The sequence below is a fragment of the Hyperolius riggenbachi genome, chromosome 6 (genome assembly GCF_040937935.1).
Source record: "Hyperolius riggenbachi isolate aHypRig1 chromosome 6, aHypRig1.pri, whole genome shotgun sequence".
NCBI classification, from domain to species: Eukaryota; Metazoa; Chordata; class Amphibia; order Anura; family Hyperoliidae; genus Hyperolius; species Hyperolius riggenbachi.
This window is the reverse complement of record NC_090651.1, coordinates 42,930,357-42,953,940: the sequence shown is the minus strand read 5'-3', so window position 1 is coordinate 42,953,940 and position 23,584 is coordinate 42,930,357. Positions and strand designations below refer to the sequence as shown.

The 23,584-nt window shown below is 45.4% G+C and overlaps 1 protein-coding gene across 4 annotated transcripts in view; it reads right to left on the bottom strand.

The window, feature by feature from the left end:
• The window catches only part of ZZZ3 (zinc finger ZZ-type containing 3), a 69,967-nt gene that overhangs the window by 27,383 nt on the left and 19,000 nt on the right, over positions 1–23,584 (bottom strand). For all 4 annotated transcript variants that reach the window (XM_068239182.1, XM_068239185.1, XM_068239184.1 and 1 more), the window contains exons 2-4: positions 19,952–21,456; positions 5,343–5,481; positions 2,141–2,288 (exon numbers count right to left, since the gene is read on the bottom strand). In XM_068239182.1, the coding sequence (XP_068095283.1) occupies positions 2,141–2,288; positions 5,343–5,481; positions 19,952–21,405 (1,741 nt within the window). In that variant the 5' untranslated portion in view covers positions 21,406–21,456. The remainder of the gene's footprint in view (positions 1–2,140; positions 2,289–5,342; positions 5,482–19,951; positions 21,457–23,584) is intronic.

Here is a 23,584-nt window from a genome sequence, read left to right as displayed (position 1 = left end):
ACACATTATACTACTTCTCCTGAGTACGGCGGTACCACATGTGTGGCACTTTTTTACACCCTAAGTACGCTAAGGGGCCCAAAGTCCAATGAGTACCTTTAGGATTTCACAGGTCATTTTGCGACATTTGGTTTCAAGACTACTCCTCACGGTTTAGGGCCCCTAAAATGCCAGGGCAGTATAGGAACCCCACAAATGATCCCAAAAGATAACAAATTTGCGGAAAATGACACTTTGTGAAAAAAAAACAATTAAAATCAATTTCCGCTAACTTGTGACAAAAAATAAAATCTTCTATGAACTCACCATACTCCTAACGGAATACCTTGGGGTGTCTTCTTTCTAACATAGGGTCATTAGTGGCGTTCCTATACTGCCCTGGCATTTTAGGGGCCCTAAACCGTGAGGAGTAGTCTTGAAACAAAAATGACCTGTGAAATCCTAAAGGTACTCATTGGACTTTGGGCCCCTTAGCGCAGTTAGGGTGCAAAAAAGTGCCACACATGTGGTATCGCCGTACTCAGGAGAAGTAGTATAATGGTGTTTTGGGGTGTATTTTTACACATACCCATGCTGAGTGGGAGAAATATCTCTGTAAAAGGGCAATTGTGTGTAAAAAAAAAATCAAACAATTGTCATTTACAGACATATTTCTCCCACCCAGCATGGGTATGTGTACATCTCAAAACACATATACCACATGTGTGGCACTTTTTTGCAGCCTAACTGAGCTAAGGGGCTCAAAGTCCAATTAGCACCTTTAGGCTTTACAGGGGTGCTTACAAATTAGCACCCCCCCAAAATGCGAGGACAGTAAACACACCCCACAAATGACCCCATTTTGGAAAGTAGACACTTCAAGGTATTCAGAGAGGGGCATGGTGAGTCCGTGGCAGATTTCATTTTTTTTTTGGTCACAAGTTAGCAGAAATGGAAACTTTTTTTCTTTTTTTTTCTTGTCACAAACTGTCATTTTCCGCTACCTTGTGACAAAAAATAATATCTTCTATGAACTCACTATGCCTCTGAGTGAATAATTTGGGATGTCTTCTTTCCAAAATGGGGTCATTTGGGGGGTATTTATACTATCCTGGAGTTTTAGCACCTCATGAAACATGACAGGTGGTCAGAAAAGTCAGAGATGCTTGAAAATGGGAAAATTCACTTTTTGCACCATAGTTTGTAAACGCTATAACTTTTATCCAAACCAATAAATATAGGCTGAATGGGTTTTTTTTTTATCAAAAACATGTTTGTCCACATTTTTCGTGCTGCATGTATACAGACATTTTACTTTATTTGAAAAATGTCAGCACAGAAAGTTAAAAAAATCATTTTTTTGACAAAATTCATGTCTTTTTTGATGAATATAATAAAAAGTAAAAATCGCAGCAGCAATCAAATAGCACCAAAAGAAAGCTTTATTAGTGACAAGAAAAGGAGCCAAAATTCATTTAGGTGGTAGGTTGTATGAGCAATAAATAGTGAAAGCTGCAGTGGTCTGAATGGAAAAAAAGGGTCTGGTCCTTAAGGGGGGTAAAGCCCGCGGTCCTCAAGTGGTTAAAGCTATAATGGCTGAAAACTGAGAAATAATGATTTAATTTTCAATTTTTTTGTTAATATTCCCGTTAAAATGCATTTAGAAAAAAATAATTCTTAGCAAAATGTACCACCCAAAGAAAACCTAATTGGTGGCGGAAAAAACAAGATATAGATCAATTAATTGTGAAAAGTAGTGATAAAGTTATTAGCGAATGAATGGGAGGTGAAAGTTGCTTGGATGCATAAGGTGAAACGACATTGAAGGCTGAAGTGGTTAAATTTTAAAAATTTTCGCCATAATGCCCCTTTAAGTTACAGATCCAGTTGTGCACGGCTGTGTGCTATTGCGCAGGTGTGAGCCCACTGGCACCTGTGTAGTACAGCCTTCCTCATACACAGAAGGACCTGCGACCACGAAAAGGAAGCGAGTTCTGTCCGGCAGAGGAGGGGGGCGAGAAGAATCGGGCCCTCTGGAGCATCCCCAAAGGCTTCCCCCTACTGATGTCAGTATGAAACTATTTTTTTTGTTTACTTTTCAGGTTTACTAATCCTCGCAATATACAAAGCTGACTTTTTTTTCCTCCTCCAGGCCACTAACCTTTGTCAAAAATGAGTTTGACTCTTCTGGAGTTCCGCTTGCGGTTTCTGAACTCTCTCTCGAAGTTCCCCAGAGCGGAGGTATACTGGTCCCAAGAGATCTCCGGCAGCTGCACAATCCTCTGCGGGCGCGGAATCCCCAAATCCATCTAGCGAGAGAAGAAAGTAATGGTTACAAAGGAAACTGGGAGACTCAAGATGCTCCTGCCGACTAAAACACATGCGCTTATAACTGAACCTCCCCAAAAATAATTTTAAAAGAATGATGTTGAGAAGTTCCCATGGAAACTACTTGCTTAAACGTAAAGGGGCGCTTAAGTAACTTGACATGATGAGATAGACATGTATATGTACAGTGGCAAGCATACAAATATCTATGCGGTGTTCCTTAATTTCCTTTATTTTCCTGCCTTAAAGGTATGCAAGTATTGACAGTTTCTCCCGAGTCGAGACCCTATCAGTCTACAGCATAATCTTCACTGATAAGGAATTAAAATCATAAAGCCTTTATCTGGCCAATAGTTCAAATAGTTTAGCTCTCTGAGACAAAGAAAGATGGTGTCATTAATCAGAAACAAAACAATAAGTCTGCTTTTTTAAAAAAAAAATTTAAACATAACATAAAACTGTGGGATTTCTAAAAAAAAAAAATATATCAGTGCACTATCATTCAGAGCTCAATCTCCCTGAGCCCACACAAGTTGCAGCTCTCCTGAACTGAGTGCCATTACACACACTGATGTCAGGAACCAGAGACAGAAGGAGAGGAGGGGAAACTGCCACTTCCTTCCCACCCATATTCGACAACGGAGATTACGGCTGAGCAGAGCGGGGACCACAGAGGGAAGGTGTGGATGGTGCTGTGACATATGTCACAGCGCCGCACAAAACAAAAATCAGAATTAAAAGCAAGTTAAAAACTTTCCGGTTCAGGGGTTCTTTAAAGGGGAACTGAATTGAGAGTGATATGAAAGCTGCCAGAATTTTTTCATTTTAAACAATAACAGTTCCCTGGCAGCCTTGCTGGTCTATTTGGCTACAATAGTGTCCGAATCACACCAGAAACAAGCATGCAGCTAATCTTGTCACATCTGACAATAATGTCAGAAACACTTTATCTGCTGCATGCTTGTTCAGGGGATATGGCTAAAAGCATTACAGGCAGAGGATCAGCAGGATAGCCAGGCAACTTGTATTGCTTAAAGGGATACTGTAGGGGGTCGGGGGAAAATGAGTTGAAGTTACCGGGGGCTTCTAATAGTCCCCCACAGACATCCTGTGCCCGCACAGCCACTCACCGATGCTCTGGCTCCGCCTCCGGTTCACTTCTGGAATTTCAGACTGTAAAGTCGGAAAAATACTGCCCCTGCATTGACGTGTCCTCGCTCCCGCTGATGTCACCAGGTGCGTACTGCGCAGGTACAGACCATACTGGGCCTGCGCAGTACGCTCCTGGTGACATCAGCGGGAGCGAGGACACGGCAACGCAGGCGCAGTGGTTTTCTGACTTTAAAGTCTGAAATTCCAGAAGTGAACCGGAGGTGGGGCCGGAGCATCGGTGAGTGGCTGCGCGGGCACAGGATGTCTGCGGGGGATCATTAGAAGCCCCGGGAAAGTTCAACTCATTTTCCCCCGACCCCCGACAGTATTCCTTTAAAACAAAATAAATATGTCAGTCTCCACCTCTCTATCACTTCAGTTGCCTTTTAAAGAGACACTGAAGCGGAAAAAAAAATTATGATATAATGAATTTGTTGTGTACTACGGATAATTACTATAACATTAGTAGCAAATAAAATATTGTCACTTTTATTTTCAGTTATATAGTGTTTTTTAAAACATTGCATCATTCTCTAATATTTGCAGATTACACACTACGCAGCATTCTAAATGATTTTACAGAGCTGGCTAGTGAACATTTGAGAGAAAAAGAAAATACAGTGACAGACACTTGAGATAATAAGCTTCAGAAGACAGAGCTCTCTGCCACTTTGAAAGTCATGGAGCTCAATGGCTCTTTTGCATAGATAACAACTGGAGATTCTTAACTCTTTCTGTACTGGAAACAATACTAGACTTATCTCTCTGCGGTTACAATTGGCGGCTTGGGGTTGACACAACGTTAGTCCTTAGTGGCAGAGGTTTTGTTGCTGGTTGGCAACCTTTCTTGTGACCCCATAAAAATTAGTAGCATGGCCACTTAAAGGGAACCTGAAGTGAGGGATATGGAGGCTGACATATTTGTTTATTTTCAAGCAATACAAGTTGCCTGGCTATCCTGCTAATCATGTCTCTAATACTTTTAGCCACAAATCCCGAATATGCATGCAGCGGATGCGGTTTTTCTGACTAAAATCTGACAAGATCTGCCTGCTTGTTTCAGGTGTGTGATTCAGACACTACTGCAGCCAGAGATCAGCAGGACAGCCAGGCAACTGGTATTGTTTAAAAGGAAATAAAGGGTTTAGTTACAACCTTTTTAAATAGGACTCTGACTGGATTTGAACCTATAACGTTAGTGATTACGGACATAGATAATGGCAGTTTGTGCTGTCCGTTTTATTGTCACGCCTGCCAGCAGTAAAGATGCTGACCCACAGGCTCACGGTGAAGCCGGATGTAGGCACGGACTCGCCTATCAGTACTGGGACCTCTGTCCCTCTTGATCAGCACCGAAGCTTCTTTTCAGGCAAAGAAGTGATTGCCAATATGCAGTGGTTGCTAAGCATTAGTAGGTACAAAATTGCAGTGAGTGCCCAGATGCACTGGATGGTAAGATGCAGAGGTCCAGTTGTGCTAAGTTGCTGTGGGTGCTCAGGTGCCAAAGTACAGGCGTTGTCGAGCTGCAGTGGGTACCAAGGTCGTGTTTATGCCAGGTTACAGTGGATGTCAAGTCGTATTGGGTGTTGATTTGCAGTTAGTACTAAGCAGTATTGGGTGTTGCTTCCTCTCCACGGCCAAAGGGACCCTTTTATTGAATATTTAAAAGTGGGTGTGTCTGAGCGCCCCCCCCAAGCATGTGCCTGCAGGGTGAACATCAATTATTTCTGATCTATTTTCTATTTTTCAACTTCTCACTTTGCAATGTATTGATTTATTCCCCACTCCCAATACTATCTTTCAGTAAAGTTCCTCTTTAAGGAAATAGGAAAATGTCAGAAATGAGACGCGCTCCATACTCACAAGCCTGCTCTGTACTGTACCTTCTTTTGAAGATCCTCCACAAACCCAATAGGATCAGTTAGCGCCTCCTTCTGCTGTGTGGTTAAGCGCTCCACATCTAGCACAGCCTGAGCCCGCTGAGCCTCCAGCACCGAGATGGTCTGCAAGAGTCGCTGATAACTGCAGGGACAAGACAGGAGAGAATTTAGACACAACAGCGACCTCTAGAGGGTGCGAGGAGTTCAGCCTTCCCCAGTCCACAGCAAGGGCTACTAAACCAGCAACTGCACATCCATAGCCAGCCTCCGTAGAAGCGCAAACTCGCGCGAAACGACCGTCAGGTTACAGCACCCACCGCACCAATCACGCAGCCCTCATCCTCAATGGTATGCTAACTTATGCAGTATTTGGATGTTTTATACATTGACGCATTGACTGTTATATACTGTATATATTTGATACTCAATAAATCAGCGTTAGAAGCAGTGCCAGCTCCTTTTGCCTTCTATACATGCTCCAGTACTATGCTTTGCACCAGAGCACGCTAGAAGCTGATTTCAAGGGGAAGAACTCACTGGCGCCACCTATGCATCACTCGTGGTCAACATCAAAAGTAGTGCCAACCTGCACTCTGCTACTCTCTATGTTTTGAGCCATACATTTGGAGACACACTGGTCTGGGGGTCCAACGGTTGTAGGAAAATCGAACGCTGTTACTGCCGCGTGCCCAATCAAGCCCTTGCCACAGAGATTTTATAGCATGCCCAATTTATCTCTTGACCTAATTCTGCCAGAAACCGATCAAATGATCGATTGGGTGGCCATGCTTCGGCATTAATATCTGCTAGATTCAATCAGTATAATCGAATTGGCCGGATATCGATGCCACAAAACTAGCAATGTATGTACGCCCTTAATTAATTCAGGCCCAAATATCAGGAACAAACGCAATAAAAGAGAACCGATAACCAGTGGTGCCTGGGAGACATCTCGAGCTCACTCCAACCTGAATTATCGCAAATTCTTTCTGTTTTAGGAAAGCAAACTTTTGTTTTTCTTAACATCTTAGTAAGGGGGCTTTTAGGACCATTGTAGTCCCTTACACACCCCAATGAGTTCTGGGTCACCATGAGCTTGCTGGTTAGTCTGTGCCTCTCGGATTTACAAGCCCTACTCCATAGAGCCAAATTAATCCATGCCATGCACTGATGAGGATCAAACAATCCGAAACAGTCTGTATGCATGTTGGATTATTTTGGCTCTGTACATATTAACAAGCTGACACATCATTGCATTCCAGCGGCTCTGGAGGTGTGTTTAACTTCTAAGGGTACAATGGTTAATTTGCATATATTCAGCAGTGGTGCCTGGGAGACATCTCGAGCTCACTCCAACCTGAATTATCGCAAATTCTTTCTGTTTTAGGAAAGCAAACTTTTGTTTTTCGATAACCAATGAAATACATTTATATAAAGATTAAATAAAGGTTAAAAGGGATAGATAAAAACAGTCTAAATAAAGTGAGGAAATAGTCTTTTAACCCTTTAGCAGCCAATTTATTTGGAGGTTTGCAATTGCTAAAGGCCAATTTATTTTAGCACTTTTTATTTATTTATTTTATGCTTCTAATTAGTACTGTTGCAATGTGTATTTATGACCACTTGACACTAGGGGGCAGTGTGAGACAGTAACAGAGGACTTCTGCTTTTTAGTTTCTATAATTTCTGCTAGTAGAGAGAGATCAAAGCATTCCAAGAATTTACATCCCAATGAGTTCTGTCGACTGAGGTCAAAAGCAGAGCACTTATCTTGATAACTTTACTGAAGTTGCTAATGGGTTAAAGCTGTCCAGTCAAAAATGTAAATAAGAAATTCATAAGGGGCGAAATAATTTTATATATCTGTCTTTCAACTCAATAGAAAAACCACTCCCTGCTTAAAGAGAACCCGAGGTGTTTTTTCGGACACAGAGGCACGTTCTCTGCCTCGTGACATGCCTCTGTGTCCCCACACCGCCGCTCCCCCCCCCCCCCCCACCGTGCTATAGCCCCCCGAGATTAGCGACAATTCGCTATCTCAGAGGTAAACATGGGAGACAGATTCCCTGTTCAAAACGCCTGCCAGGGGCATTCCTGCAGGGTTTTCCTGGCCACGCCTCCTGATGCTCCCCCCGCCTCCCAGCAGAATGAATCTCTCATTCCAGAGTCGTGACCCAGAGGTCACAAGAGTGAAAGTGAGGCAGTGCGGTCCACAGGAGCGTCGGGGAGCGAAGGTTTTGGAGGCTACCTGATCCTCTCAGCCCACCTTAGGCTCTCTTTAAAGGGAGGAGAACGCCAGCGCATACCACTAAGGCTGCATCTGAAATGACCACCAGCTCAGTGTGCAGCACCTAAATAAGTGTGAAGAAAATCTATTTAGGTGCTACACACTGAGCTGGTGGTCATTTCAGATTTAGTGGTATGCGCTGGCGTTCTCCTTGCTGTTCAACAAAATGTAAGTTACACATTTTTTTTTGCTTAGCTGCTCCCAAGGTTTTAAATTTAGGTTAGGTCACTTGCCCGGAGGTTTGCCTCACCGCGGCGCAAGTGTCTAGTATAATATACTTTGCATGCAAACCATATTGGAAGCTAAAGTTCCTCCTAGTTTAATAAATGTTAGCACTTGTCTTGGATGCAGGGCATGCATTTTTCAGACTGACAGAGGCGGTGTATGCCTGTGCAATTAACCATTCAATTTGCAACATGCGTTTAGGGACGCGCAGCCTTTTCCCTCCATCTTCTCTTTAAAGGGAACCTAAACTGAGGACATGATTTTTTCCCTTTTAAAAATACCAGTTGCCCGACTCTCCTGCTGATCCTGTGTCTAATACTTTTAGCCACAGCCCCTCAACAAGCATGCAGATCATCAGGTGCTCTGACTGAAGTCAGACCGGATTAGCTGCATGCTTCTTTCAGGTGTGTAATTCAGCCAATACTGCAGCCAAAGAAATCAGCAGGACTACCAGGCAACTGGTATTGTTTAAAAGAAAACAGTCATATCCCTCTCAGTTTAGGTTCCCTTTAAAAGGATACAACTGAGCTATAAAAAAAATCAAATCTACTTACCCGGGGCTTCCTCCAGCCCTTAGCAGCTGATCTGTCCCACGCCGCAGCTTCACTCTCTGCCGCTGGATCTCGACGCCTCGCCAGGCCGTCCTCTACCGCGCCTGCGCTGCTGTCAATCAAATCCACGCTGTCCGAAGCATACTGCGCCTGGATGATTGACAGAAGCGCTTGCGCAGGCGCAGTAGAGGACGACTTTGTGAGGTCGTCCTTAGCACCGGGAGACAACGGCTGATGGTGGAGCTGCGGAGTTGGACAGATCAGCTGCTAGGGACTGGAAGAAGCCCCAGGTATGTATATTTCATTTTTTTTTTATAGCTTGGACCTTCCCTTTAAGCACCATACATTGTTGGAATGAAAGCCTACTTTGTTAGTGCACAGGCACAGTCTGACCGTTTACCAAGCATCCTAAAACTGAGCCAGCCAACCACGGGTTAATAACAGCTCAATTTAGCAAGCCATCAACGACTACATTCCTAGCAACCGACCGACAGCCTGGGTTGATTTACCACTCTTCCCCATTCCAATGTGATCTGATTTTGGCAGAAATGTGACCAAGAATATATCATGCTGCTACTCAGAATTAAGTTGTACTGTCCAGAACCTCTCCATACTGCCACCGATCCTACAGTCCCCCCCCATACTTTTTTGGGCAAAAATGTACTGCTGTAACTGATAACGCAGGCGTTTTGTAAGTCTCACTCGCTTCATCACAAACACCAAATGGTCTCCGAAGAAGCAAGTGAGACTCGCAAAACGGCTGTCAGGCCGCCTATACCTCTTATGTGTCTGTTAGTCTGTCAGTATTGAGGATGGAATAAATTGGTGATTTAGCATTGCAATGCTACTCGTGCTCGGAACCTGTTTTCTACACTACTGGAATTGATTAGACAAGCTGGGGTCAACAGACCCAAGGTAGATTTGATAAAAAGTATAGATCCCAGCAAAGTTACATTTAGGGTGTTAGCAACCAAAGACACTTTTTTTTACTTGAGGTAAGAGGGATATGTTGGCTAATGCTGGGCATACACGGATTCAATTATGCACCGGGTGGAGCCGCTGGCTCGATGCCGGCGCATCCCTGCTCGTCCGCGCGGATCGATCCCTGTGGGCATCCCTTATCAGCCGCTTGATTCCCCGCTACTGTCCGCCCGCGGGGATTGAGCAGGGAATCTATCCGGCAGGTCATCGGACCTGTCGGATATGATCAATCGAGCCAACAGCGGCTCGATTGATAAGGAGAAAACTTACCATGTATGCCAGGCATTACATAAATATTTCCTTTAAACAAAGCACATTGCCTGGCTGTCCTGCTGATCCTCTGTCTTAATACTTTAAAGAAAACCTGAACTGAAAATTAAAAGTCAAAATAAGCATACACAAGTCATACTTGCCTTCCATGTAGTCTACTCCTCAGTGTCTTTCTCCTGTCCCACGTCCCGTTTGTTCACTGTGATCAAGGGAATTTTCCGTCCTCCATTTTGAAAATGGCCATTACCCATAACAGCTTTCTGGTCAGCACACAGTTAAACTGTAACATCGCCCACTTGAGCCATAGGGAAACATGGACATTACCTGGTACATCAGTTTTCCTCTCAGCTATAACTGAAAGCAACTGATATTTTACTGACAGCAACTGATATATGTCAGATCTGACAAAATATTGTCAGAACTGGAAGGGATAATTGTCAGAAGAAAATGTTGAGCTTCTGAGAGGAACTGATGGCAAGGTAACTATGTAATGTTCATTTGAAGTTACCTCGTGTTTATTTTAAATATTTTTACTCAGTACAGGTTCTCTTTAAGCCATAGACCCTGAACAAGCATATGCAGATCAGATGTCTGTGACAAATCTGATCAAAGATTAGCTGCATGCTTGTTTTAGGTGTGTGCTTTAAAGTGCGTACACATGCACTACCGCCGGCAACGACGGGTCTGCCGGACCCTCCCGCTGGGCGGACGTTCAGCCGACAGTAGTGCGTGTGTATGCGCTGTCGGCGGACTGATAAGGCTGTTTCTGAACGATCTGCTGAGCGAATCGTTCAGAAACAGCCTCATCAGTCCGCCGACAGCGCGTACACACGCAAATACTGTCGGCTAAAGACCGCCCAGCGGGAGGGTCCAGCGGACCCGTCGTTTCCTTTTGTAGTGCGTGTGTACGCACCTCATGACCCTACTGACCAGAAAAATCTGCAGGACTGCCAGGCAGCTGGTATTGTTTAAAAGGAAATAAATATGGCAGCTTCTATTGGTCTCGCATATCAGGTTCCTTTTAAAGGGTTCTGGTTGATTTATGCAGCACAAAAATGATGACTTTATACAGGCAGCCATTAAATTCAGTAGAATGAAAAAAGCCTGAGACTTCAGAACACCCAGATAGCTCATGGTGACCAAGAATCACTAGGAAAGTATAAAGGGACTAAAAGAGACTGAAAAGCCCTCCTACTAAAAAGCAACGCTCAGTGTAATTTGCCTTCTCAAAGCAGGAGGTATTTGAGATAATTCAGCTTGTGCATGTTCAGCAGTGATGCATCGTGGGAAACCCTAGTTGCTTGCTTTTGCCTATGTGATCCGGCTGGCAAACAGATCACAAAATGGTTGATCTCCATTACTAAATAACAGGTTGTACAGGAAAGAATATATTTATCATGTCAGTGCAACAAATGTAAGTGCAAACTGGCATTAGGCTTACTGTTTTCATCTGACCCTCCATAGGTGGCGCTGTTGGCAAATAATTTACACAGCCGTTTGATGCATTCTCTATGTGCTGTACTAATGAATTTACTAATGTTCTACTGTAGTCATGGCAGCAATAGGAGTAACAGAACTGGGTACCTGCTATGATAACAGCTGACAGACACTACTCCTTGAAAAATTCCTTTAACTTGTCCTGTTTGAGGCAGGATGTGCATAAATCTAACTCCAATGGGGACCCTAATAGCAGTAAAAATTTTACAGAAATTTTAACCCTTTCCCACTCTATTCACAAGAAAAAGTGAAAGGGAACCTGAAGCGAAAGTTATGTGGAGGTTGCAGGTAGTATTTGGATGCTGCCATATTCATTTCCTTTTAAACAATACCAGTTGCCTGGCAGCCCTGCTGATCTCTTTGGCTGTGGTAGTTTTACAATCGCTCGCCTGAAACAAGCATGTGGCTAATCTTGTCAGTTTTTTGGCAAAAAACCTCTGCATGCTTGTTCATGGTCTATGGCTAAAAGTATCAGCAGCACAGCCATACAATTTGCACTGTTCAAAAGTAAATAAATATGCTCAGTAAGGCCTAGTGCACACCAAAACCGCCTGCAGATCCACAAAACGCTAGCGGTTTTGGGTGCGGATGACAGAGTTTTGTCCCAGTGCACACCAGGCGGATCTTGATGCGATCCGCCGGGTGTTCACCGGCCGCATCCGCATCAGCATCCGCGTGGCTAATGTATCTCTATGGGCTTGTGCACACCGGCGGTTTGAGGTTTTAAGCAAACCGCAAACGTGCAGCAAGAGGCACGTTTGCGGCTTGGTAAAAACCTCAATCCGCCGGTGTGCACCAGTCCATAGAGATACATTAGCCACGCGGATTTTCAGGCGGATTCGGCCGGCGGATCCGCTCGGTGTGCACTGGGCCTAAGAGGGATATAAAAACTGCCAAAGTACATATTTCAAGTAGAAAACCGTGTGTTTGTGCTTCGAGGCCCTTTACATGCACATTTGGCTGCCAACTAATAGGGCAAGGTCATTTTTAATAACAATACATTATAAAATGACTTGTGTACCACTGATGCATCATAGCGGGTTTTTTTTTTTGGTTTTTTTTAACATTTACAAATGAAAATTAGTGGACATACTGACTTCTTAACTGCTACCTGGCCTTTCGGATTGAAATCTATGCCATGTTTGTGTCCTGTTTTTCCTGCCACGGCGTAGATTTCAATGAGCTCCGCTATGCGCGGTCTCATCGCTCTCACCAATCACATTTCTGTACCTCCTCGCTCTTATGTCACGACCGATAGCAGAGCTTCTGTAATTTGGATTGGCTCCTGACCCCGTGATTACTGTGAGCCAATCACAGTAATCACTTGGTAAAATAGGAAAAAACAAAAAAAAAGCTCTGGTCCTTAAAGCGGGATTGTCACCATAAAAATCTAATTTCAATAGCAACTGGTCTGAGTGTATTAAGTGATAAAGATGCTAATCCTGCATTCAAAACTTTTTCTGCTGTTATGATTTGGAGTAATCACATACTTAAAGGGAACCTAAACTGAGAAGGATATGGATTTTTCCTTTTAAAATAATACCAGTTGCCTGACTCTCCTGCTGATCCTGTGTCTCTAATACTTTTAGCCATCGCCCCTGAACAAGCATGCAGATCAGGTGCTGTGACTTAAGTCAGACTGGATTAGCTGCATGCTTGTTTCAGGTGTGTGATTCAGCCTCTACTGCAGCCACAGAGATCAGCAGGACTGTCAAGCAACTAGTATTGTTTAAAAGTAAATATCCATATCGCTCTCTGTTTAGGTTCCCTTTAAGGAGCACTGGCCCTTTAGTAGTCAGTGCCAAACAGTTGCATGCTGGGGGTTCTTTTTATCTATAATCTATTCCTCCTCTTCCATTTATTTCCCTGCCTAGCTGCCTATCTAAAACACGATCCCCTGCTCATTTGTGTTTACAAGCAAGGCTTAGGTGACTCAGTCATTGGAGGAGAAAAGAACAAAAAGTAAAGGGCAGAAATGACATCAGGATTTAGCCTAAACTGTGGGCAAATAACATGGTTTCCAACAGGAACAGATTTTTTTTTTCATTTACTATATAACATTCACTGAAATCAAAACATAGACAGTACAATACATGTGTTATGCAAGTAGATCAAGTATGTATCTACTTATGTGGTTTTTTCCCCCCTGGCGTAGTATGGCTAATCCTCCTGCTTAAAGGGGATAGATCCGTCTTGTACGTAAGTGGTTAAGGTGAGTACCAACACACATTCTTCCCCTCAATCTATCTCAGAGGCTTCCCATTTCGTATTTCTGATCACGGACGCGGCCAAACTGTGCTCATGCGAGTACTGCTGCGCTTGCACAGTAACCCATGCCACTGCACAGGTGCAGTCGTACCTGCATCGATGCAGCACAGCCTACACTCCTGCATAAAGAGGAGTCCGGTCATGATCATCATTAGGAGGGTCCTAGGCAATGGAGGTAGGGCTAGGAGTACCTTCAGAGTATCCAGAGGCTTCCCTCTACCTAGGTAAGTATCTTTTTTTTTTAGCTGATGTTCGCTTTGAGTTTACGTTAATGCTTCCATCAACCTTCCTGGCGGTAAGCCCGAGCTGAGCTCAGCTATGCCGCGCAGGAGGATTTCTCAGGCCCTGCTGGGCCGACTTGCATCATTTTTTTTTGCAAAGTGCTAGCTGCGTGTGCATTTTGATTGCCGCCGCTCCGCGCAAGATCGCCGCGCCGTCCCCCCCCCCCCCCCCCCCCCCCCCCCGCGCGCGCTGCCTGGCCAATTAATGCCAGGCAGCACTGAGGGGTGGATCGGGACTCCCTTAGACGTCACGACGTCCATGACGTCGGTGACGTCATGGCGACGGGGAAGCCTTTCAGGAAATCCCATTCTTTGAACGGGATTTCCTGATCAAAGATCGCCAGAGGCGATCGAAGCAGGCGGGGGGTTGCCGCTGTACAGCGGCTATCATGTAGCGAGCCCTAGGCTCGCTACATGATTTAAAAAAAAAAAAAATTAAAAAATAGTGCTGCGCTGCCCCCTGGCGGTTCCTAATAGACCGCCAGGAGGGTTAACTCCTATGGAACTTCCAAACAGCTCTGAGATGCTTCTAAATGTTTCACTATGCAGCATTCTCAATGCCTCTCCAATGAACAGAACCTCACTGTGTAAAGAAGCCTTTATAGGCCTTTTCACAAGCTACCCAGTGACTTTATCAAAGGACTATATAGACTGGGGAGGGCGTGGGGAGGGTTAAATGCTTTATAACACAATGACCTGGAAGGAAAACGGGCATGAAGACAATGCAAATGCTGTGCTGCAGTAATGACCATAAAGAGTTATTTTTTCTCAGCACGTGGCAGTGATGAGTGGAGTCACATGATCTGCTTTATGCTGGGAAGCACTCCCACTCAGCCGGCAGCAAGGAGCTACAGGATGCAGCCAGCCAGATCCATCCCATGTATATATATCGGAAAAAGTATAGAAGTGTTTTGTGCATTGCTAATTACTGCTAACTTGCTATTACAAAAAAAAAAAAATATGAGGCTAAACTTGCGCTTTAAACTACAAAAACTTTCAATTATTGTAGTCAGAAATAATCCGGCAGTTCAGAAACAATCGCTGCACATGTTGTTAGGAATCCAATGCTGCGAATCACTAATGAGATTATCAGTGATGTCGGGGGACAAGTGTACACACACTAGACTTCCACCCGAGAATCGTGTGTGTGGGAGGGGCTGTAAGATGGCGTGGGTGTGTGCAGAGGGGGCTTCCTGTGAGATGGCGCCTGTGTGTGGGAGGGGCTTCCTGTTAGATGGCACATGTGTGTGTGGGAGGGGCTTTCTGTGAGATGGCGTGTGTGGGAGAGGCCTTCTGTGAGATGGCTGGCTAATGGAGCAACCAGAAAGCTCTGCAGCAAACTTTACCTTCTCTTTCCCTAGATTTTAGGATCCTCATCTCTGGAACTACTCACTGGCTGACATTTTCCTGTATGGGAACCTCATTGCATTGTGGGAAATAACAGCTATTTACAGCTGGGTCCAACTGCCAAAAAAAGCAAGCAGCATCTCCTTCACCTGACATCACCTTCCAGCAGTAAAAATGTCACCATGTGGTAAATGTCAGAATGTAAATCAGGGAAAGGAAAGATTGTACAATGGGCAAACACTGACTAAATCATTTATACATAATTATTGTAAAAATGAAGCACTTATTACATTATTTTCACTGGAGTTACTCTTTAATGTAAGGTGTATTACTGTATAAAGAAGTGTATAAGTAGATGTATGCATTCTGTAAGGCCGGGATTTTTTTTTCTGGTTAACAGAGTTTTACTGTATTTACTGGATAACGGGGGTTTTACTGTATTACTCTGTATTTTTCCCTCATGCCAACAATTCCCATTCTCCAAGCTTGTAATCTAGGCTATGGTCCCCCCATTACTGCAGCACTATAAGATATTATAAGAGTTACCGGCAGCGATACACAGATGCTGCACTCTTCTCTCAGCGGCTGATCACACTGCGGCAGGGAAAGCCGGCAGTGCTGAGATCCTCAGCTGGATTAGTGATAATTGTGCTCTTCTCTGGAGAACAAAGGAATCATCTGTCAGTGCGGAGATATCCGTACATCCCGACAGAAGTTCAGAGGTCCCAGCGGCTCTCCTGAACAGTGTATTTAGCCCGCCTGTGATCAATACTTTCAGAAGGGAGATACATGCCAAGGAAAGGACGGATTTGCTCCACTTCTCTGGCGTGAGAATAGAATTCCACGGGCAGCTGCTGCTAAAATGCTTTATAACGGAAACATCAACTTCTTTACTGCAGGATACATATAAAGGGTTAGGCCCCATTTACACCTAATCAGTTGCTCTCAGTTATAACTGAAAGGACAACTGATTTTCAAAGTAATGCCCATGTTTCCCAATGGCTCAGTTCACACTATACACATTTTAACTGAAAGCTTTTCCACAATGTACTGCTATGGAAAAGAAAAAAAAAAAAAACACGTACCAACTGATTAAGAGTAAATGGGGCCTTAGGCTGTGTACACGTTTCGCATAACTGTTGCTCGAAATGGTATTTTATGGGCAAGCAACTGCAATATTGCAATGCACTTTAGCTTTGCGATTTTGTTTGGGGGGTGGGGGGGGGGGATTGCAACTGGTAAAAACAATCTGAATGCAGTGCAATTGCGATTTTATACAGTATGCAACGCTGCAGTGAGAATACATCCATTGAAATCCATTGTCATGGCACTTGGCTGATTGGCAAGGATCAGCAAAGCACTGACTAAACCGCCAAAAAACTCTCCAATATGAATTTAATGCACCCCTAGTCTTAGTTCAGTCCCTAATTGAGGTAGCCAATGAGCCTCCCCCCCCCCCCCCAGCTTAGGTAGCCACCTGTACCCCCAGTATTAGGCAGCCTCCTCCCCAGTTTAGGTAGCAGATGTGCCCCTGGTATTGGGCAGCCAACCATGCCCCCAGTATTAGGAAGCCCCTCCCCAGTTTAGGTAGCAGATGTGCCCCCAGTATTAGGCAGCCCACTCCCCAGTATAGGAAACCAACTGTGCCCCCATTATTAAGCAGCACTCTCCCCAGTATAGGTAGCAGATGTGTCCCCGGTATTTGGCAGCAAACTGTGCCCCCAGTATTAGGCAGCCCTCCCCACTTCAGGTAGCAGATGTGCCTCCTGTATTAGGCAGCCCCTCGCCAGTTTAGGAAGCCAGCTGTGCTCCAAGTATTAGGCAGCCCTTTCCCCAGTATAGGTAATTAGGTGTGCTCCCATTATTAAGCAGCCCCCTCCCGTTTAGGTAGGCGATGTGCCCCCAGCATTAGGCAGCCCCCTCCCTAGTATAGGTAGAAGATGTGCCCCCATTATTAGGCAGGCCACCCCCCAGTTTAGGTAGCCAGATGTGCCCCCATTATTAGGCAGGACCCTCCCCAGTTTAGGTAGCCAGCTGTGCCCCCAGCATTAGGCAGGCCCCTGCCCAGTTTAGGTAGCCAGCTGTGCCCCCAGCATTAGGCAACCCACTCCCTAGTACAGGTAGCAGATGTCCCCCAGCATTAGGCAGGCCCCTCCCTAGTTTAAGTAGGCAACTGTGCCCCCATTATTAGGCATGTCCCTACCCAGTTTAGGTAGCCAACTGTGCCCCCATTATTTGTCAGGTCCCTCCCCAGTTTAGGAAGCCAGCTGTGCCCCCAGTATTAGTCATGCCCCTCCCTAGTTTAGGTACCCAATTGTGCACCCAGTATTAGTCAGGCCCCTCCCTAGTTTAGGTAGCCAGCTGTGCCCCCATTATTAGTCAGGTCCCTCCTCAGTTTAGGTAGCCAGCTGTGCCCCCAGTATTAGGTAGGCCGCCTCCCTAGTTTAGGAAGCCAGCTGACCCCAGTATAGGCAGCAGATGTGTGGAGTATAAATGAATGCCTACTCACCTGCCTCTTGGCTTCCAGCGCCAATCTCCCGTCAACCGAGCATCCAGTGTCTGTGGCCACAGCGAGTCGATCTTTATGTGACCAGCTGGCACGTAATGGCCGTCGGTCACATGATGCTACTGTAGCCATGGAAACAGGACGCTGGATGCACAGCTGAAAGGAGATTGGTGCTGGAAACGGAGAGCCAGGTGAGTAACCTGTCATTTACGCTCTGCACACAGCTCTGCATAGAGAGGGGACGAGGCACTGTGAATCCAGCCCTTCAACGGAGGGCCAGATCAAAAAGACAAATGGGCCAGGTACGGACGTTGAAGCCCCTTAGATGCTGCTCCTCTCTATCAATCCTTCCTATTGAATGCCTATCACAGAAATGATAGAAGTATGTTAATATAGGATCCTCTTTCCTGAAGTTTCTATGTTAAATGCAAAGCAGTCACAAGGGAATGAGGCGGGTCTTTCTTGTTGTTTATAGCTAAATGCCTGTACACATGCTAGTTTAAAGTCGCCCCATAATGACTGCCACTGCTGATAATCAAGCATGTGTACAGCAACCCCCTAACTACTGCCTGGCCCACTGTGTGTCTGTACAGTGTAGGCCAGTGTTTCTCAAACCTGTCCTCATGACTGCCAACGGTGCATGTTCTGCAGGCAGCCTCCCCTATGCACAGGTGGGGTAATTAGTGGCTCAGCTAGGTGGATTCCATGTAGCTGAGACACTAATTATCCCACCTGTGCATGGACGAGGTTGCATGCAAAACATGCACCATTGGGGAGTCACAAGGACAGGTTTGAGAAACACTGGTCTAAGCCCAGGCAACATCAATCTAGCATGTGTACAGGCCTTAAAGCACAACTGAACTGAGAGAGATATGGTGGCGGCCATATTTATTTCCTTTTAAACAATACCAGTTGCCTGGCAGCCCTGCTGATCTCTTTGGCTGCAGAAGAGTCTGAATCACACACCTAAAACAAGCATGTGGCTAATCCAATCAGACTTCAGTCAGGAACACCTGATCTGCTGCATGCTTGTTCAGGGTCTAAGGCTAAAAGTGTTAAAGGCAGAGGATGAGCAGGATGCCAGGTAACTGGTTTTGTTTAAAAGAAAATAAGGCAGCTTCCATACCACTCTCAGGTCAGGTGTGCTTTAAGCACAGGTTGGGGCAAAGGATAATTCTACCTGACCAATCATCTACAACTGTTAATTCCTATGTAGTAGCCGATTGGCTACTAGCTACATGGGGTGCCCACGTCACCGCTAATAGACACAGGCATCTCTGAGGCACCTGCCAATCCCTGTGGCCAAATGACGTGATCCGGTAGTGCAACCAACATGTCCAATCAGACGTTCAATCGATTAACTGCATAGTCTCGTTCGAAAGGGGATCAAACTGATTTGGTGGAGCAACAGATGACTAGCCGTTTCGAACAAAGTAATTGAATCAGCCAAAAATAGAACTAAAAAGTCTATCAGAGTAAGGCCTGCTAAATTCGCTGGAGCATAGATATGGCGGTCTCCCCACCCACTCCCCAGTGCTAGTGTGAACCTACACCAAGACAGACTTATGAGAAGCATCTGAAATGGACACAGGGCTTCAATTGTGAGTAGAGGTTCCTCTGCAGGCCTAAGATTAAGCAATGTGGACTTTGTTTGGGGGGTTTCTAGGGTCTTTGCAGCATTTTAAATACTCATTGAGCCTCCAGTGACATTTTGCAGCTTTCCTCTTGCTCCTAACAGCTTCCTGGCGTCAGTGCGCGGCTTTTGTCGTGTCATGTGACTCGATGCAGGCCAGGTGACATGCTGGCTTCCGTGCACAGGGGAAGCCGGAAAGCGGCTAGGTGCCAGCTAGGAGCAAGAAGAAGGCTGCCAGACGTCACTGGAGGCTCGGTGAGTGTTTGGGGGGAGTTCTGTGCTTTTTAGGATGGTTGCAAACGGCAAGTACATATATCCGGCACCAGGCTATCCCCGCTGGTGCCAGATACCAGGGACTCCTGCTCTATCACAAGGGAATCCAGTGAGGTGAAACGGTTCATCAGGCTTCCAATACTCTGGTGAAGAATTTGGATAAAAACACCAAACTCAACCCTACTCCAAATACATTGCTTTATTCCATATAGCAGTTGTACAGAATAGCAAGACCAGCACGTTTCGGTCTGTGTGCCCTTCGTCAGGTGCCTCTTGACAAAGGGCACACAGCCTGAGACGTTGTGGCTGTTACATGAAATGAAGCAAATTATTTGGAGTATTTTCCTACTGTAGGGTTGAGTTCGGTGTTTGGATCCACATTCTTCACCACGAGGCTCCAAGGCCATTTGTGAGCACGTAACAATCTTTTGACTCAAACAATGAAAACACGGAAGTGAATTTCAGAAATCAAGGTTACCATGGTTACACATACTCTTTGTTGTGTTTTAAAGCCACATGATCGGACTCAAAGAAGTACACGTCGGGCTCCTCCTCTTCCTCTTCTGCAGGCTGCCCGCTGCCGCTCTCTTTGGCAGGTGGAACCGATGAGGATGGACAAGAAGCCGGCTTTTCCTGCGAATACTTCATAGAAGGACAGTTTTGTTTTTTATCAGTCAGAGCGGCTTCTTCGAGGTTTGTCACGGAGCCGTTAACGGAGGTGGAAAAAATACTACCCCCTCTAGCAGCCTCCTCAGCCTGTCCGTTCTCTCCGCACGGAGAGTCGTTCACAGACGGGCTATCTTTGACCGATGCAGACTTCCGCGGGGACGTTCTTAAAGTGTACCTATGTTCTTGGGTGTCTGAAAAGCACAGCTCGAACGAGGGCATATCCGACAAGGAGAAGTCATCCTCGCATAAGGGTTTGTCCTCATCGGGGTTGGGTACATTGTTTGGGGACAGAGCAGCTTGTTCCTTGGTAACATCATCACCTACAACGTCAAGTTCCTCCTCGGAATCCCGCACGATCAACAGTGTTTCGGTACAGGAGCCACCTGCCATTTCATTGGTCTGATTAATGTGATCAATAGGCAGGCAGTTACTTAACAATTCATGGTCCTTATTGTCTGCCTGCTCCTCGGAGTGTGTGCAAGGCACATTATGGTCAGGGAGATTGTCCTTCTCCTTGTTCCCGGGAATGGAGCAAGGAGCTAAAGTACTCCCATTCTCGGATACAGTTAATTCCCCAAGGGGGCCGAACGTACTAGTATTACTCGGTTTAATACTCCCATCCGGGGAACAATTGTTACATTTTACAGCAGCAGTCTCGTTGTTGTCAATACCATTAACGATCTGATGGTTAAAACCACCCCCGTCAGCTGAGGACTTTTTCAGGAGTTCCTCGGACTCCGTATCAGTTTTGACTTGCCTTTGGTTACTATCATCCAGTAAAACACATCTATTAGCTCGTTTAGAACGGGAAGTATCTGTTTCATTGTCGGACTCAGAGTTCCTCCTTTCTGAGGACTCTTTGTGAAATGTACTGGGCACTTCCTCCTCCGGGCTGCCGGGATCCTCGGAACGGAGGTAGCGCCTGATTTTCTTCAACACGGGAGACAAAGGTCCAGACGATTTCTTATCAGCGTTTTCCACACTGTCTTTCTCAACAACGTCCTTTTCTGAAACTGAAAGGCCTCTCTTTCTCGGGCTGACCCAAGATTCACGAGGACCTGGTTGTTTGAGCTCACTGCCCTTAGCAACGATTCCTTTCTGGATCTGGGCTGACTCTGGCCTCTTCTTTGGGGATCTGGATCTCAGGAGTGCTGGTGGGACAACCTCGTCAGGGTGAGCGATGCTGCGATTCCTGAGGGTGCGACCACAGAAGCTCTCATCTAATCCGTTGAAGCCTACAGTAGATCTTGTGACGCGAGTCGAACGGGAAGCAGCCATGCTATGAATCACCCAAATCGTGAGATCGACATGATCCTCTCATTAGGAACCCTGAAAAGAAAACAGATGTACAGGTGCTAAGTCATTTTATCACGCAAGATATATCAAGCACAAATGGGCATAGGTTAAATATTCATTAGATGACTACTGGGTTTACGAGATTAGGGAAAGCAGTTTGTAGCACGAAGAAAGGATAAGCTTGAGAGTCATCTAAGAATTAGTAAGTATCGAGAGGGAGGGCGTTAGGCCCGGTTCACACTTGCGTTGGAGTGCCCACTCCGTTTCCGTTCTGCTGCTTCCGTTCCCTTTTCCCCACAACCCCCCCCCCCCCCCAGACTCCCAGTTTAGCTCGACGAATTGCTAGGGTTATTGCCATGCATTATTTCACACTGTATACCTCAATTCTCAGCTCCCAATTACCCAGCACCTCCATGATTCTCCCACCAATATCCTATTGTAGTCTGTAGTCAGTCACTCAATTAGTGAAAGCGTGAAAAAAACCTAACAAGGCCTCTTGCATTCTGCAGCCAAGTACCCAAAGTAGATTTTGCCCCTCATAACAGTCCGTTTCTTGACTAGTGTGAAGAAATGTTTTCTCATTGCCCCCAATGCAATGCTTCAGCTTCAGTTTCCATTCCAGCAGGCTCAGTGGGCCTGAAAGATTGGTGCTGCAGGAAACTTGCGTTCCGTTCAGCGGATCGTGCAGAACGAATCCATTTGAACAGGGGGATGCTTACGGATCCATAGGTTAACATTGGATCCCTTGGCCTCTGTCAAGATCTGTTACGATTTGCTAACGGAATGTTTTTTTAATGCCAGTTTGAACCGGGGCTCAGAGGAAAAATAAAACGCAAAGTGGAGAGAGGGCGACAGAAAGAGAGAGAGAGAGACACACACACACACACACGGAACACAGATGAGAGATGGAACAGCTAGTAAGGAAGAGAAAGAACAACCAGGGCTGTGGAGTTGGAATCGCAGCAATTTTTGGGTACCTGGACCTAGAGTCCGAGTCGGAGGTTGATGATTTTTGTACCCACTTCATAACCCTACAAGGTCTGTGAAGTCGGAGCAATTTTGGGTACCCGGAGTCGATGGTTTCATAAACGGAGGAGTTGGATGATTTTTATACAGTCTCCACGGCCCTGAGAGCAACAGAAGGGGCAGATTGTGTGCAGAACAGAGAGAGAGGTGATGGAAGGGCTGAGGGAGGTGGTATTTTTTGCCTGCCTTTTGGGGACACCACATGCATTCGTATGCAAAAATACATTTGCGAAAACAGAAAACACACGTGGTGTCTAAGGCCGGTAGCACACCTAATAGTAGCGGTGCAATGTGGGCTGAAATCAGCCTTCATATGACTCTGCGCTACAGTGCGGTTATAGAGTCATATGTATAGCATGGACCCCCGGCTAGTGACGTACCGTACTCCCTGGGCAGGAAGTACGTCGCTAGGATTCCCGTTGGTCCGCGCATGCACGCCAGCTCCCATCGTGCACACTTGCTGCGTCGCCCATTGACTTGCATTGCTGCATAATCCGTGCGGTAGGCCTGAATTATGTGGTAATGCGCTGCAGACTTTGCGTTGGCATTACAGCAAGTAGGATACTTCCGGCGCACCGATGCACGTGAGTGCCAAGTACTCATGCAGGAAAAGGAAATACCTGGACCTATTAACCAATATTTTATTAGCATACAAACATTTCCAATGTGCTTTTAAAGTGTTTTAAACTACTTATAACAGTCTATACAACCTGTAATTACAAAATATGCAATACTGCTTTTCTATTACATATTTTTGTTAATGAAAACAACTTTATATTTCTGAAATGCTGCAAGCTAAATCATTTGTAAGAAACTGTCTGCAGTTGGCTGCAGATTGAAACGGAAGAGACATTTTTAATGACAGTAAATTGCAAGATATGTATACTGCACCGATAAACGTTTATAGCGAAGGTTTCGCAAGAGTAAAATTTCACTCCATAAAATAGGTTTAGCTTCAAGATCTGTCACATGACTTCCTCAATAATACCTTCAGGCTTTTCAAAGGAAGTGGTATTAGTGAAAAACAGCAAAAAAGGATGTGGCTGGTTCCAATAGTAATGAAATCCTACCTGGTACCCGTGTAAATCAGGCAAAAAGTGAATCTGGTTGCTATGAGCCGACAAGATTTTTTTTT